The sequence below is a fragment of the Phoenix dactylifera genome, chromosome 5 (genome assembly GCF_051530095.1).
Source record: "Phoenix dactylifera cultivar Ajwa chromosome 5, Ajwa_hap1_PhDact_Kaust_v1.1, whole genome shotgun sequence".
Lineage (NCBI taxonomy): Eukaryota > Viridiplantae > Streptophyta > Magnoliopsida > Arecales > Arecaceae > Phoenix > Phoenix dactylifera.
Window position 1 is genome coordinate 39,054,687 of NC_143194.1, and position 16,156 is coordinate 39,070,842.

At 37.0% G+C, this 16,156-nt stretch overlaps 1 protein-coding gene across 25 annotated transcripts in view; it reads right to left on the minus strand.

Annotated features, from left to right (window-relative positions):
- Positions 1-15,982, minus strand: part of LOC103717445 (paramyosin-like protein) — a 31,850-nt gene extending 15,868 nt beyond the window's left edge. For 5 of the 25 annotated variants that reach the window (XM_039128697.3, XM_026808576.4, XM_088722825.2 and 2 more), the window contains exons 1-12: positions 12,872-13,039; positions 10,568-10,723; positions 10,401-10,474; positions 10,200-10,285; positions 9,952-10,060; positions 9,736-9,834; positions 8,160-8,276; positions 7,906-8,019; positions 3,103-3,282; positions 2,900-2,979; positions 2,752-2,791; positions 2,545-2,652 (exon numbers count right to left, since the gene is read on the minus strand). In XM_039128697.3, coding sequence (XP_038984625.2) covers positions 2,545-2,652; positions 2,752-2,791; positions 2,900-2,979; positions 3,103-3,282; positions 7,906-8,019; positions 8,160-8,276; positions 9,736-9,834; positions 9,952-10,060; positions 10,200-10,225 — 873 coding nt within the window. In that variant the 5' untranslated portion in view covers positions 10,226-10,285; positions 10,401-10,474; positions 10,568-10,723; positions 12,872-13,039. Of the gene's footprint in view, positions 1-2,500; positions 2,653-2,751; positions 2,792-2,899; positions 2,980-3,102; positions 3,283-7,905; positions 8,020-8,159; positions 8,479-9,735; positions 9,835-9,951; positions 10,061-10,199; positions 10,286-10,378; positions 10,540-10,562; positions 10,724-12,790; positions 13,100-15,661 lie in introns of those variants that run through there. The other 20 variants (XM_008805826.5, XM_088722826.2, XM_008805830.5 and 17 more) reach the window with 18 other exon arrangements.
- Between the last annotated feature and the right edge of the window lie 174 nt (positions 15,983-16,156).

Here is a 16,156-nt window from a genome sequence, read left to right on the forward strand (position 1 = left end):
ACATGATGGGTCACCAAGGATGATCTAGTAGCCTGGTTGGGAACCAAATCGGCTCCCATAACCAAAATAATTGATAGTTCTCTATTTTTTTTTTTTTTTGGTTTGGTTCACTATGTATACATAGACACATACATAGGGTTGTAGAGATTGATAGACATGATCGGTCACAGGATTTTGGGATGTGTGGTTACATTATAGTTAGTTTTATCTTGAATTAGTTTATCACTATCCTATATCCTAAATTTCTAGTTTAATAATTAGTTGATCTTCGCATCCCATGTTTTCTTTTATCTTTTACTCATATATGATTGATGAATGAAAATAGGTCAGTGGATGGGTATGGGTTTATGTAAAGTAAATTGATTGGGTATGTGTTGCCAACTTTCTGACCTGAACCCGAGCAGACCCAACCCAAACCTAACTCGACCTAACCCCACCCTACGTCTATGCAGGCAAAGTGGACCACAAAACATGAGCACCAGTGAGGCACTGACCAAGTGAGTAACAATTCACAATTAAAATGTAATAACTGATTTTATGCATCTAGATCATCATTTGTTACATGTCATAACTCCAGAATTAGACTCAATCTCTGGGATTAGTTTTATTAAAGTACAGATCCAAATGAATTCAAAAAATAGAGTTCGAAGGGTTATTTGCGTTGAAAAAAAATTTCTATGCTTTGCTCCTTATCATACTCAGCACCTGCCAACTAGCACATCACCATTGTCCACCTTTGTCACCCTAGACCTTGGAGGGTTTCACAGTTGCACACCACCTAACCAGTCACTCCTTAATTCTCACAACCTGCCTGCATGACCTACTCAAATGACGGGTATCTATCAACAACTATTGTTACAGGCAATAGACGTGTCCCAAGATGCCAAGTTAACTTCTCCCTAGACCATCAATACATGCATAATAAACATATTTAGATGCATATGCATGTATGTATTAATACCCAATAACATCTGAGTCTATATTAGCACACTTCCACATATGTATACATATCTGCATATATACACACAAAAGAGCCATCCGTCCATCCATTTAATATATATTTATTCAAGATCTTAAATACCACTAATGTACCCTGTACTGTTTTTCAATCGGAATGAAGTTGATGGCTTGCAATAAATTGGAAAAACCATGAGTACCAACCCATATATTCAGGTATGGTACCATACAGCACTAGCATAGCCAGTAGGTACCGATATAGCTATTTCAGCAACCTGGCACCTATATTAGTGCCAATTTCGTGCCAGAATGGTACAGTACCAGTCGTACCATCCTATTTTCGTAATTTTTGAAACCATGAATGTATTTAACTTGCGGTAACTTCTAATGAATGGCACACGGATGTTATTGTAAAGTGTGATATCTTAAACTGCTGAGTTTCCATGTTCATCCAACTCGTTGAAGATTTGATTTTCGGGTTTAGGGTTATCAATGAAAGATACTTTGGAAACAAGTGATATCAAAGGGTTTTTCCATTCCAATTCCTAGCTCCAAGCTCAGCCCAAGATGGAAGACCAGGAAAGCACAACAATCTATACCATTCAAGCCGACACAACAATCAAATATGACTTCCATTACATTTTATTTATGAGTTTAGATTTTTTACAAATCAAAACAGACTTAAAAGTTTTATTCACTTTGAATTACCTGAGGCTTATAAAATTTTAGTTTACCAAAAATAGTATAAGATCTAAAAATATAGATTATTGAATCAGAAATTGATAAGATGGCTTTATGAAGTTGGTAGCCTAGGCAACCACTATAGGAATAGGACGAGAAGGTCACCTAAGCCATTTCACAAACATGACATCCTTAGCTAATTTTAGCAAACACCCACTAAAATCTTACTAGCAAGCAAACAGGTCAAACCAAATTTAACTTCAAAACAGAAGCAAGTCAGTATTTCATCTTGCACATAAAGGATACGGACAATTTGAATCCTTAACAAGAATAGTTGTAAACAAGACATGTTACTTGCATCCAATTAATAAAGCCCTAATTAGGAATGCTTGATGAATGAGATTCATAAAGCTGGCCCATGTAATTGCAACAAGGCTTGATAATTAAAGTAATGGTTATTGATTACATTTGATAATTGTTCCTTTCAATTAGAAAATCCTATGCCAACTCTCTCAGAAACACATTGTTCTATGCCAACATAAGCTTTTTTTATTACAAAAGAAGAAAAAAACTCGTTGCATTTCCAGTAAGAACCAAAAAAAAATCTCTATATATTCGGAAGAAAAAAAAAGTTATGGAACTTCTTGTTCTTTGACTGTAAGAACTCAACATCATGATACTGTCAAGAAAGTAATCATATAATAATTGTATTCTAGGTAAAACATGGAGCATGTGAATGCAAAAAACTGAAGTAGGAAACAAATTCATCTAATGAGGTAGCAGGCAAGCTGAACAAGGATCCTACACAAGAGTTCAGTTCAACTGTTTCCAGTTCATAAAGATAACTAACTGAGATATGGACCTTCCGAAACACGAGTTGAAGCAGCAGCCAGCTTTCATACAAACCTGCAAATCTATTGAGTTCAACAGGGATGTTTCCTTTAGCATTAGTTCCTTTATCTCCAACAGTGTGTTATAGGTAGCATAATGTTTACGAGTTTGACTATGCTTTTCCTGCAGATGAATAGGCACCAGAGCAGGCATGCGTCACCATACAGCATCCATTTGAAAGACCGAGATGCTAATAAACAAGTATACACAGGATTCTCATGCCTGAATCTGGACATAAAGTTCTGAAAACCGACGTTCATATCTGAAGTGCATGCAAAATAAGAAATCAATACCTCATTTTTTATAACTACAAACTGTTTAAGGTTATAATGGTAATATTATTTTAGGTTCGTAGAAACAAGACACATACTGAATCAGTTCAGTTTGAGCAGGCACGTCATCGATTTGTCGTTTTAACAACAAAATCGCCCTCAGCTTAGCAGCAAGTTCCTGACAACCACAGAAAACATAATTCCATGTTTTTATTTAGAAAGAATACACACAATAGAAGAACTCCGAAAAAATCTGTGTTTGACTTTTCAAGAGAATATAGAAATAGGAAATAAACCCTACCCTCTTTGCCAGCCTCAACTTGTTTGATGATTTAATGAGAGATTGATCAAGATTCATCAGGTCACATTGTCTTTCATTGACAATTGAAATATCCTTCTCAAGATTCAGCATCTCTGATTGAGCATCAGAATGTGTTTGTTCACAATGAGGCTGTAGAGCAGATTCTTTCCTTTCCAGAGCCTACAAAGTTTATTTTCAGATTGATCATGCCAATGAATGGAAACACAAAGATGACTAATCCTCTACTAAATTGAAAACCTGATTTCCATGTAAGAAAATACAAAAATAATGATGTTAAATTCAACAGAGATAACTCTAAAATTTCTAAGTTCTAATAAATCAAAGTATAATACGTTTTGCATCCGATAAAGAGAAATATGTTAGAAAGGGGGGAGGGAGAAAACAATGACAGTAAATCATATGCTATCAATTCTTTGAAATTAAATGAATAGTGCAATAGCGAGTGCCCTTCAAATACATTTTTGAAGGTACTAATGAGGATAAATTTCAGTAGCTTTTCACCACACTTTCGAATGGATCTTGTCTGACTCAATCTAAATGTCTGACTAAGAAACTGAGACACAGGAGTCCCACATGTCCTGGTCATGACATGTTATACGAAAGGTTTAGTTATAACAGATGCTGGTTGAGAAAGAAAAGTTAATTAGGGAAGAAAGTTACAGTACCCAAGAAGTTTGATATTCCATTTTAAACAAGTAGTCAAATTGGCCAACAGCAAATTAGCATAATATGCCTAACAATTTTAAAACTTCAAATTGTTCAACAAAATTGAGAGACATAAATGAATTGTTTTTAATACTCATATCAAAAGATTCTTAGCAAAATTAAAAGCACAGGCACTCAAAATTCATAAGATGTTGCATGAAAAAAATTATAATTCAAAGACACTTTGCATAACCTAAAGCTTGGAAATACTTCTATTTCAAATTGGAAACTAAATATAGCAATAACCATGACAGGGAATGTGATGGATGACAAAGCCCATCCAAGATAAAACATTTGTTCAATCACTAAAGATGAGAAAAACTAGATCACATGATCAAGTCAAGTATTTAGTAAACGATTCAGCCTCTCATACAAGAAGGTTAAGTTGCAATAACCAGTATGTATAAAAATATTAAGAGATGAATATAGGTGCAGTTTTGAAGGTAATTTAATTGCTTTGATTTTCTTATAACTTGTGAATTATATTCAACACCTTGAGTTGATTCCTTTTTTTAAAGCCAAAGTATTTGATAAAAATATTCTTGAAAGTTGACTGAAAATTTTACTTCATTTAGGAATTATTTCAGATATTTGCATATTTCTTTATTGATCATTATTTATGTTAATCATAGCAAAGCAGATAGCCTATGGAAGATGAAAGGAGATGTAATGAGCAATAAGGCTTTTAAAGGAAATTTTTTGAGACAATGAAAAGAATGTTCCCCCCATTATCAATATGTAAGGCAGTGGCAAAGGCACATATTCAATTGTAATACCAACGACGAAATTAAGGATAATGTGTTCAGAGGGGCAAAGTCAGGAACAGATACAATGGAAGGAGAAGTAGACGGACTGAAAATGCTCTGCTTCGAAAGGCTTGGTTTTCAATAGGAAGCACATGCAAAGTAGAACCCATATGCCACTGAAAGAGTTTCGTTCCCTTTATCTGATTGGTAGAATATAGAACTTCTGAGCATGCATATGTGAAATTCATCTTAAATACACCTTTGTATTTTCTTTTCAAATATCAAGAATTGATTTATCAGGATCCACTCTTCTTCCTCTAGGCTTTTCCTTGTCTTTGGGTGTAAAATTAACCTTGGCTACCTTCAGAAATAATCCACAATTGTGCAGAACCAAATTATAATCTTTTACACGACTGGAAGACAAAATGAAGGAAAAAACAAACTGTCCAACAATTCAGAAGAAAATCAATAGCCATTAGCTAGTCGTTAAGAGATGCCTGCCCAAAGTATTCCGGAACTTCATGATTTATTCGGACCTTGCTATAAACTTGGACTAGTCTTTGGAGATTCTTTGCTTCAATAGCATATATTATCATATTAGACTTCCATAAACCTGATTGTCCTCAGTCATGGATCAACTTTGAGCTCTTGAAATGTAAAACCTTTGACCTCCGAGACTCTATCTCAATTCTATATGGACAGCAACAAATTCATGTCTCCAAGCAGAAACTTCTATGATTTAACAAGAGATATGCTGAGATACCCAACATGAGAGAGAAGATAGAAAATGAATTAGATGGATCACATATTCACCTTCCAGAGAGTGATAATATCCCCTGAAAAATAAAAGTAAATAAAAATAAAAGTTTTCTACTTTTCGATCGGGAACTTTTTCTTTTTTAAGTAAAATCCATTTATTTGTAAGTAAGTGGGACATCAAAATAACATTTCATCAAAAAGTAGGTACCTCCAAGTGTTTGTTTCACTGTAATTGGGCACTGAAGCTGTGATTTGTATACCGAAAATCCCTCCAGCTCGCCACATTGAATTGGTCACTTTATGGCTCAAGTAAAGTTCTAAGAAGTGATAGAGGTCAAAAGAAAAGGTGAAACCTAACCAGATCCAGCCCAATGAACTAGAGCCACACAAACTCTAGTTCACACAAGTCGACCCACTTTCAGGTTGGCAAACTAGATATAACCTGCCTCAACTTGACAGAAATGCCTAAAAAGACCTGAACCCAACCTAAACCTTCAACCAAGGTTCGTTGTAGCGTACCAGTCGCCTACCGGATCGGTACGGTCCCAGTTCGTACCAAAATCGGCCGATACGAACTGGCCAGCTCTTCCCCGCCGAAGCCGGAGAAGAACAGAACGAGAGAGAGAGCGCGGGGAAGAGAGGGAGGGAGGAGATCTGTGGCCACTATCGGAGAGCCGCGAAGGGGCGGTGAAGCTCGCAGGGGGGTGGGGGAACCCACAGGGACACGGCGGAGGCCACGGCTTTTTAATTAGAAAATTTTAAGTGAAGTCGGCAAATCCGGCTGCGGCCTCCGCCGCGCCCCCGTGGGCTCCACCGCCCCTCCACGGCTCTCCGATGGCGGCCGCAGGTCTCCTCCCTCCCTCTCCTCCCCGCGCTCTCTCTCATTCTCTTCGTCTTCTTCATCTCCGGCACAGAACCGGCTCGTACCGGTTTTCACTACTCCGGCGTACCGGTTACAGGCCGGACCGGTCCGAACCGGCTTTAACCTAATCCAACCTAGACAACCAAACCTAACCAAATGTAACTTGACTAGGTCTAGCATACCCAACCTGACCAGGTTTTAACCAAAAGAAGCTAGCCAAACCAAGCCCAATTACACATGCAAACCCAACTTGATCTGACCTATTCCAATCGTATCAGATTTTAGACCACCAAACGAGGCACGTCTAAAGTCAACTCAACCTAAGTTGGCATATCTCTGGTGTTGCAACTTATGTTGGAAAAAACAACCAGCCACTAGAGTTGTAGCATCTTTTGAGCTAGACTGGATCAAATTCGAGGACGAATGGTCAAACTGCCGGCCTCGGACTGTCTCAGCTGGATCTTGCGCCTAATTTTTCTAGTACAAACTCAATTCAGCGTTTAAACTCCAAAGTTGGGATAGCCAGCCCAGCCCAATCAAACTAGGGCACGAAAGGAAAAAGAGAGAGAGTAGAGGCCATACTTGGGCGTGGTGGTGGTAGGCTGGCATGTGGCTGCGTTACATGGTGAAGAGAGAGAAAAAGAGATGAAAAAGAAGAAGGGGCAAACAGGAAGGAGTAGAAAGGGATTGAGGGAAGAAGAGCGGACCAAGTAAATTTTTTAGGAATTTAGGGGTAAAATAATTTAGATTATAAAACATAAATATTTTACACAATCTTTTTATACTTAAAAATTTTGGACCAGATCAAACTGGACCAACGTAAACTTTATGAATCCAAACCTCAGCCAAAAGTTGACCAAACCTACAAATATGAGTTAGTCCCAACTCTCAACCCGGTGGGCCAAACTCGTCACCCAAGCCCACCCAAAATTGGCTGGATGGGTCACCCTAAATTCCAAGTCTACCGGTCCCTGAAAAAATGAGCCCACTTGAGTTACTTTCATCCCCAAAAAAAAAAAAATCTGAGAATTGAACTGTAATTACCTAACCTACCATCACTAAATTGATATCCCACATCATCAACAACTTATGAGCAACCAAATCACCACATAGGATGCAAATAGAAAAAAAGGGAAACCTAAAGATCAAGTCCGAGTCTTTTAGGTCAAAATATTATAATATAAAAATATTACAGAATTATACAGAAAATCTGGTTTTTAATCTGGAATTTACAGCTGATACAGATGTTTCTTTTTCCCCTCTTGTAGCATGAACAAACAATTACTTAACCTTAGATCAAGCAGTGCCAGCCCCATATAAATATAAATTCCTTTTCCCAGCTCTTAAACTGTATTATAGTACAAAAAAATGCCAATTTTAGCATCATGCTGTTGAAAAGGTACCACTGTCATCTCCATATCTGAAATATTACACAAAGTTAACAAGTTATAAGCTCTGTGAATTAAAGATTTAAATAATTCCAAAGGCACAACAATCTTTTATCACATCTTCACCAAGAGAATTTACATAACTAATTATTTTTGGACAAAACATAATGGTTGCTAGCATCTATGGAAAGGATGGGTTAATCATCGACGAGACAAGAAAAGTATCTCCTCCAACCGGAGGAAAGAGAAGAAATAAAGACAAAATAGTAAATAATCCAAAGGAATATAACCAGCAGTAATTTATTTTTTGACATTAATATACCTTCAATGATTCCAATGATTGTATCAAATCCCGAACAGCATCGCTGCTATTTGTCTCATCAATCTGATGATGTAACTGTTGCAATTCAATACGAAGACTTGTCCTTTTCTGATCCTGGAGCAATGATATGAATGCGAAGATAATTTGGTGTATTATGATGAAGCAAAGATGAACGATGATTTTTTAGTTTTGGCAATATATGACAAAATAATTTTCTATTATAAAATCAATCACAATTAAGACTCTTTATTTACCAGTTCATGCATATGAAAAAGCAGCAATTTTATGGAACTTTCTCTCTGGTTCAGCTCTGTTTCAAGCTGCTGTACAATGTTCTCACATGCTGAGATCTCGTACAGAAGACGAGTTTTCTGTATAGCAAGAATCAATATAAAAACAAAGGGGGGAAAATCCTCATCAAATGTCTTAATAGGCACTGCAGTAGCCAGAAAAAGAAGCACGATATAACTGATGCTAGGAGTTGTTTGATCTACAGTATGGAGCATTTCTGCCTAACAGGCAGTCCTATGCAGGTCTTCTTTCATCCAGTGATTTTTACTCTATGATGCTTGGCTGAGAATAAGAAAAAACATGTAAAGAGCATAAAGAGAAAGTGCAAGCAACTGCTAGAGCTAAATCAGAGTCTTCTATGCAAATCTGTCTAACACAAACCAAGCAGCAGAATTACAGAACCAACTACAGAATGCACATCACAGAGCTCCACTATCGCATGCAGCCAGCTAAGAAGTCAGACGATTTCAAGAAAATAAAAATCTGTCAATATAGTAATTCATATCAACTAGATACGACAGGTTATTTCTCATGCACATTTGCATTTTTGTGCATATATATAAACATCTTACAATCTATTTCCAACTCTACTCACAGCAGGATAAAATAGAAGACTCCAAATGAGGGATTGCCATGCAGCCAAGTTGTCCCCATTTTTCTAGAAGAGCAAAATAATGATAAAATCTACTGATCTTACTTTAAAATCAATGCCCCATCACTAATCCAGAGTGCAGAAAGAAGACTCTGTAGATTACAAGATGGTATGTGCATTTTTTACATAAGATAAACATAGAAAAACAATCAATTGGTACATGCATATAAAATGGGTCTACATCACTACATGTCGTATTTTGCCCTTTAGATTCTACAAAAATACAAGTCCTATTTTGCCCTTTAGTCCTATTTTTCCCTTTATCTTGAAAACGTTTTGGTTTTGATCTCAATTTTCATTTTTTCCTTCATTGCAGTGTTTTGGTTTCTATTTAAATCTTTATCATAGATCCCTTCCTGTTCAGACTGCAAGCTAAGTCAAAATCCCCCTCACCCACACAGTCTTCTTGGCCTTGATGCATATTAACATTACCAAACTTTTCCAAATGATCCAAGTTGTGCATGTGAACCTCGACAATTTATGTTTTACTAGAAGGTTGCTTAATTATTGAGACCAAACTTCTACGCTGGCACCCCAAATTTTCAATCATGAGAAGCTGCCAAGTATATTAGGCCTCAAAACTCAATTTTGCTCGGCAGCTCCTTGAGCTTCAGCAGTACTTCACTCATAGGGGAGTATAGTGTATATGACTTCTAAGAATCACCATGTGTAATGAGCCATTATAAGCCTGTGAAATACACAAGCTGAGATTATCAACGAACTGGATTATGGGAAGAAGAATAATTAGAAACATTAGAGGCACTTATTTGTCTTTGCCTTTCTTTCGAGCAAGATTTGTCTATGCTTAACTATAATGAACATGAACACCTAAGCCAGTTATGCTCCTGGCAATCCAAGGTCATTGGAGGGGCGGATCGGGGACAGACCTTTGTCATTTTTCTACACAAAGTGGCTTCCCCAGAACTTGCACCCCTGCCATTACACTTGTCAGCCCAAGCCTTTACTATTGCGCCAAGCAATGGCCCCTATAATGAACATGAACAGAAGATACAAAATTCCAATTCTGCTAATATCAAAAATGTCATAAATACATACAACAACAAATCAAGAAAAGCATCTTCAACGCATAAAAAATTGAGCACCTTTTGTTGCAATACGCTTTGATGTTCAAGAGACAGTGGGATCAGTTTGTAAGCCAAGTCCGACGTGGTTGTAACAACCGCTGCTTCCACAGGATGCTGGATAGAATGCCTAGTGATAATGTTACCAGATTTTAACTATCATGGACACAAGAAGTATGGCAGAAATTTTACATAATTGAAGCGCATTTAACTTGCAGATCATCAAATGCTGTAAGACTTAAAAATCCAAATAAAAAAAAGGGGCTTACTTGTCCGCATTTAGGTGCTCTTCCATTAAAGAGTCAGACGTCTAGTGAAATAGATGATGATGTATCAGATGACTTCTTAGTTTCCACTGTTAACAAGTAAAATGACTAAATTACTAGTTAAAATCAAATAAATCATGGAAAAAATAGGCTGGCTATAACCAGGAACCATATGATATAACCTGATGATGTGTCATTATTCACCTTTGCCAATCGATTTCAGATGTATGCTGATTAGTATCTGCTCCTTTAGGACCTGAACAGCTTTCTGGAAAAAGCTATAAATACATGCAAAAAGTAGCCAATTGCTCAGATTTACTGAATGTCAAAATGCTGGACTAACACTTTCCGCAACAAGGCAAGTACCTTACATGTATTTTTGTGGCTATAATTCTAGGACACTATCAACAACCCACTGCACAACAGGGTATAGAGTGCTATGGGCAATGCCAAGAAATTGGTGAGCTTGTAGGGGATACGGACGTTCCATAGATTTTAAAGCAGCTTCAATGGCTTTCCCCACTTATCTAAACTCACAACAAAAGAATAAAGTAAGCAAGCAAGACATGATTGTATTGTAGAATCACAACCATCAGCCTTATGCCAGCTGTTTGCAGATGGCCTTATGGATCCTCATACACCAAGCATGGGTCAAACATGATTGTATCATAAAACAAACAGTTCTCTAGCAAAAGTTAACTTTACAGTTACCAATTTTAGATTATACATATGACATGGATACCTGAACATGTTAAGTTGATATTCGATTAGTACTTTTACAGAGTGGAGGGTTACGGCGGAAAACAAGAAGTGCAACATGCTTTTCAGATAAAGGGACAGAATTTGTGCAGGTGACAGTTTTATATGTTCAAATGCAGGTAAGACTACATATAGAACCATCAATTAAGTCAGAAGCAACATATAAAGAAACGGCTACAGCTATAAGAATTTCAATTTGATCAACTTCACTATGGAAAAACTTGCAAAAGAAAAGAATACTTTTGGGATTCCTGGATGACAACTCTAATAAATATTATAATTTGATAAGATCAAAGTGGCACAGCAGATGACCAACAAGTTCCAAATAATAATCTAGGCCAGAAAGAGGCTTCTCTTTGATGTTTCCCGATCAAGATTCAAGCAACATAAAAATACCATTCTACCAATGGAGGTACTACATCATCTTAGAAGAAAGATCTTTATTAAAACAATGTTAGCAGGAGGAAATTGACACGCCCATGTATAATGTTATAGCAAAGAAAGAATCATACCCAGCAAGAAACATGCAAAGCAGTCCTCATGAAGGGGAAAAAACAGAAAGAAAGAAAAAAAAGTTCAAAAGAAGGCATTCTTCCAGCCGTTAAGGGACAACTTCTCCATAGTTTTGAGGTTGCCTTCATAGATTAATAAGAAAATCTTATACAGAAGCATCAGACCCAGCAACAACAGTGCATAGTTATCTTCATAGATCAACAAAGAAAAACAAAGAAAAGAATACACATGCATATTATAAAGTTGGCACTTGTCGCTGCTTTGAAGGGACAAATGCAGCAAAGATAAAAGAAGCAGGACTAGGCATTACTTTAGTAACTACAGAGATGCTTTCTTGATCACCTTTGGTGCTTTGGCTTCTGCCTCATTTATTAGCTTCATTTGTTAAAACCGCAAAAATATAAAATCTTGTCCATAAGTCGGATTCTTGAAACCAAGCTCATCTCACCGTAGAAACGTCAAGAATGTCGATTCCTAACTTCAACACTAATTATTAGCTTCGTTCATTGAAAAAAACCATATATCTTGCATATAAGTTGGAATCATGGAATCAGGTTCTTTTCGGTGAGGGACCATCAAGAAATCTAGTTTCTAGCTTCCAGAAGATATCATACCAGGATCCCTTGCAAAGGTGTAAATTCTTTAGGCATAAAATATGTTCAATTATAACCATACAGTCAGCTGCAAACCTCTATGGCTTGTGTCTTTTGTAGAGATTAACAAGAAACAAGCAGGCTAGAAGAGTTGAATTCAATGAGTACTCAAACAAGCAAAGCAGTCTTCATAAAAAGAAAAAGAACGAAAGAGTAGACATTCTTTTACCACTTCAAAAGCACAAGCGCAGCCAAGTTTTGAGCAACTAGAGATGACAGAGCTTTAGAATTAGTGAAGATCTTTTCCTTTGAAGCTCTTACCTTTGACAGAGCTTTAGCTACATTCTTCCCAAGAAATTTAAACAAGAAAAAAGGGCAAACTGGAAACTTGGAATCGATCAGGTTCTTCTGATAGCAAACCTATCAAGAACCCAATTTCTAGCTAGTGGAATCTTGGAATCGATCAGGTTCTTCTGATACCACAGATTCTTGAGGACTGATTAGTGACAAGATGGCTCAGAACTGAGCATGTCTCTAAGGATTGTGTTCTACTTCAAGATAATTCAAACCCTAGACTACCCCTGATACACTATTAAATTTCTTTCATCCGAAATTTCAGAAATCGAGAAAGAAAAACAGATCGGTAACTGCAAGCCACTCACGAGTTCGATCATCATAGGTAAAAAAAAAAAAGAAGGAATAAGAAGATCAAGAAACTTCGCAACATACCGAGCATCAAAGCCCTAATTTTTCAAGATCAACAAACAAGCATCAAGAACGACTGGTGAAGAAGGCCGAGCACCAGGATACCTGGACCCAAACAAGAGCTTCACATCCGTACGATGATGGCGAATGTCCTCCTCTCCGGCGGACGGAGGAGTCCAGTTACAGCCGATCCTAATCGACCGATCGCACCCGATTTGAACGCGGCAGGGAGGGAGCGATAGATGACTCGGAGAGATAAACCAAACGTGCCATGCCTCAAATGGATGTATGGGGCGTTTGGTAACCCCAACCGGATCCCCGATGATCCGAATGCTGCAATGATCCCGATCTAAGATCAATATATTTAGTAAATCATGGCCGAGTGATTAAAAATTTCTGAATATCCATAAATAACTTGTTTGCTATAATACGAAGATCCAAAATCACCGGCCACATAATACCACAAATACTCCTCATATATTTTAGATGAATTTTTTATATATTTTTAATTCTCATGAATCAAAAATATAAGTCAATATGCTAATTCCTATAATAGCTCCATAATTTTGTCACATATTTTACTTTTAGTAGCCCATATCATATATTTATTAATCATATAAAATATATTATAATAAAATATAAATATATTTATCAATATATTAATTATTAATATATTCTATAAAAATATATTTATTAGTCCTATAAATTATTAATCTTATAAAAATATGTTATTTTTCATTATAGAATTAATATTTTTATTTATACTTATAATATATTTTTTAATACTAATAATTATTTGATTATAAAAATAAGGTAAATAGGAGTAATATATCAAATTTTTTATTATATAAATATAAAATATAATAATATATTTCTAGTATAATTTAAAATTATCCTTCAATAATAATATGATTAGTAATATATTATAATATAATATATATCATTAATATAATATATAATATCAACATAATATTATATATATATATAACATTGACATAATATATTGATGGTATATTGATATATCAATTTTTTCTAAATTGAGGAGTATTTTTGTCTTTAACTTTCAACCCAAGATCACTGCCTTGGGGTGATCTTGAATTTCCAACCTCAAGGATGGATATCCCATCATCGGGTTGGGTGAAGATTTGAGGAGCGGAGGTGATTTAGGATCACCGCCACGTAGGAACACCGTGATACAACTAAACACGGTGATCTTATCACCTCCACCCACATCACCCTTGATTCTGAGACCATCATCCCATACCAAAAGCCCCTTATAGACCGCAACGTATTTTTTTTCGGTTCTTCAATAAAAAGATTCATTCTCTTCCGAAAAAAAAAAAGGAGGTAGAACCAATAAAAATTTCTTTTTCGATTTATCTCTGGAGTTGAATACCTCATTAAAAAAAAATTGATCCAACTCGTAGGAATCAATAAAAAGGCAAATCTCCTATGATACACCAGATCCGGCTCGGTGATAAAGTGAATAGATCTACCATTTCTTGAAATCTCTCTTCTGATTCAAAATCGTGGTGCAACGTTACAGCCTAGGCTCCGGTTCGGTAGCGCAAAAGAAAAAGCGGTCGAACTGAACTTGGCCAAATCACGTGTTTCCGTTTCGTCCCTTTTCCCTATCACGAGAAGATTTTTAGAAGCTCCGACTGCTTAGTTATTTTAGTTACAAACATGCAATGTTCTTTAACGAGTCTGGACTCTGGAGGTAGAGACTACGGAAAAAAGACACTCATTCCGCTATGTCTTTTATGTGGAATGACACCCAAGCTAATGAGTTGAGTGAGAGCCAAGCATACTTTGGAAGGTCTAAATTGACTTACGGTACTCTCTTCTATAAGGATGAATATGTTGTTAAGATGTTGCATTATTAATATTCATGGTGAATGGAGTTCCTATTTTTAACTCAGATTTCGTTAGTGCTCTAGTAACAAAGGAAGGTTATAAGCAAATCAGGCGGCTCAAATAATGGTGGCGCCTGTAAAATCCTCGTTCAATGATTAATGGTCATCAACAAGAGATATATGCTAGAGAAAGGAAATGAGAAGGATTTTGTACTACAAATGTTGCTCATATTTGCCCCACTCGTTGGATTCCGTAGGCACATACGACCGGCACAAATTACCAAAGTGATTATGAAGGTGCATACACAAACTACAAATTATACCAAATGTTGCACCCTAGCCTTCTACAACGGGAACTAATATTGAATTTGATAATAGATGTAGACTCCAAAGAGCAATAGTCTCCAAAGAGGCATACATCATATAATTATTATTCTATGGCAAAATGTAAGATCATCCCCTATTGGATTGTGGGTAGTGTAAGATACAAAAGATATATTTACTAAGCCGGCCCAAGGAAATAACACAAGAATAGCTCAAATGAGAGAAAATGAAAGCTTTTAGGAAGATATGCTTCACTGCGTTACTTATTTCCCACCCACAATGCCAACGCATGGTGACGGTAAGGATGTCAACAGGGTGGATTCGGTGGGGTTAATAAAAAAATTGAAACCGGACCCGAAATCCACTACTCCTCCTTGAAACCAAAATCGGATGATTTTTGCAATAAAAAATCTTGGGTTATCCCTTCGCAGTGAATCTTCCAAAAATTTGTTGCCAAATAGTTTGTTGTCAGTCTAGCGAGCATTGCTATGAGTTTTGTGCGATCTTGTGAACCTTCCATCGAACATCTAGGGCTCAAGTGGAATAGGAGACTAGAGTGGAGAGACAGCGAAGGGCTCCTACAATGGCGGGGGTTGGGCGTCTCCCAAGGGCGGGGCAAAGGGGTGTCACAAAGCAACACTCAAGAAAAAAATCTCGTGCTACTTCATCAAGGTGTTGAAATTGCCGAAAAAAATATTGAAGCTTTGAGGCGCACCTGCGAGACTACGATGGTAATAGGTAGGAACCTTGGTCAATGCGCCGACGGACTGGGTGGCTCGTGAGTTGAAGAAGATGGGCAAACTGCTGTATGAGGTTGAATCTTTTGCCCTAGCATAAGACATCTTTAGGTCAAGGAGCGAGGCGGATTGATATATTGCCCTTGTCAGTGGCCCAGGGAGAGGCGAGGCATTGCCATAACCACCATCCTCTATTCTGTGATGAAAATCATGCCTTGAAATAAAAAGGGGCGGGAGAAGCCTCCTTTCTTTCTTCCTTCAGAAGATTTGTGCAATTGCATTACTTGAACTTCCATTTCATGCTTGAAACGTGGCTTGCGGGAAGAAGTCTGCACCATGTTAGCGTCGTTTTCCGGCATTTTGGAGCCACTATGCTATCGAGTCCAGAATTCTTACGAGGGATATTATGGTTGTATGGGGAGTAGAAGTTGCTATTGTGGATGTTTTCCAAAAGTGCACTCAAAAAATAGTTA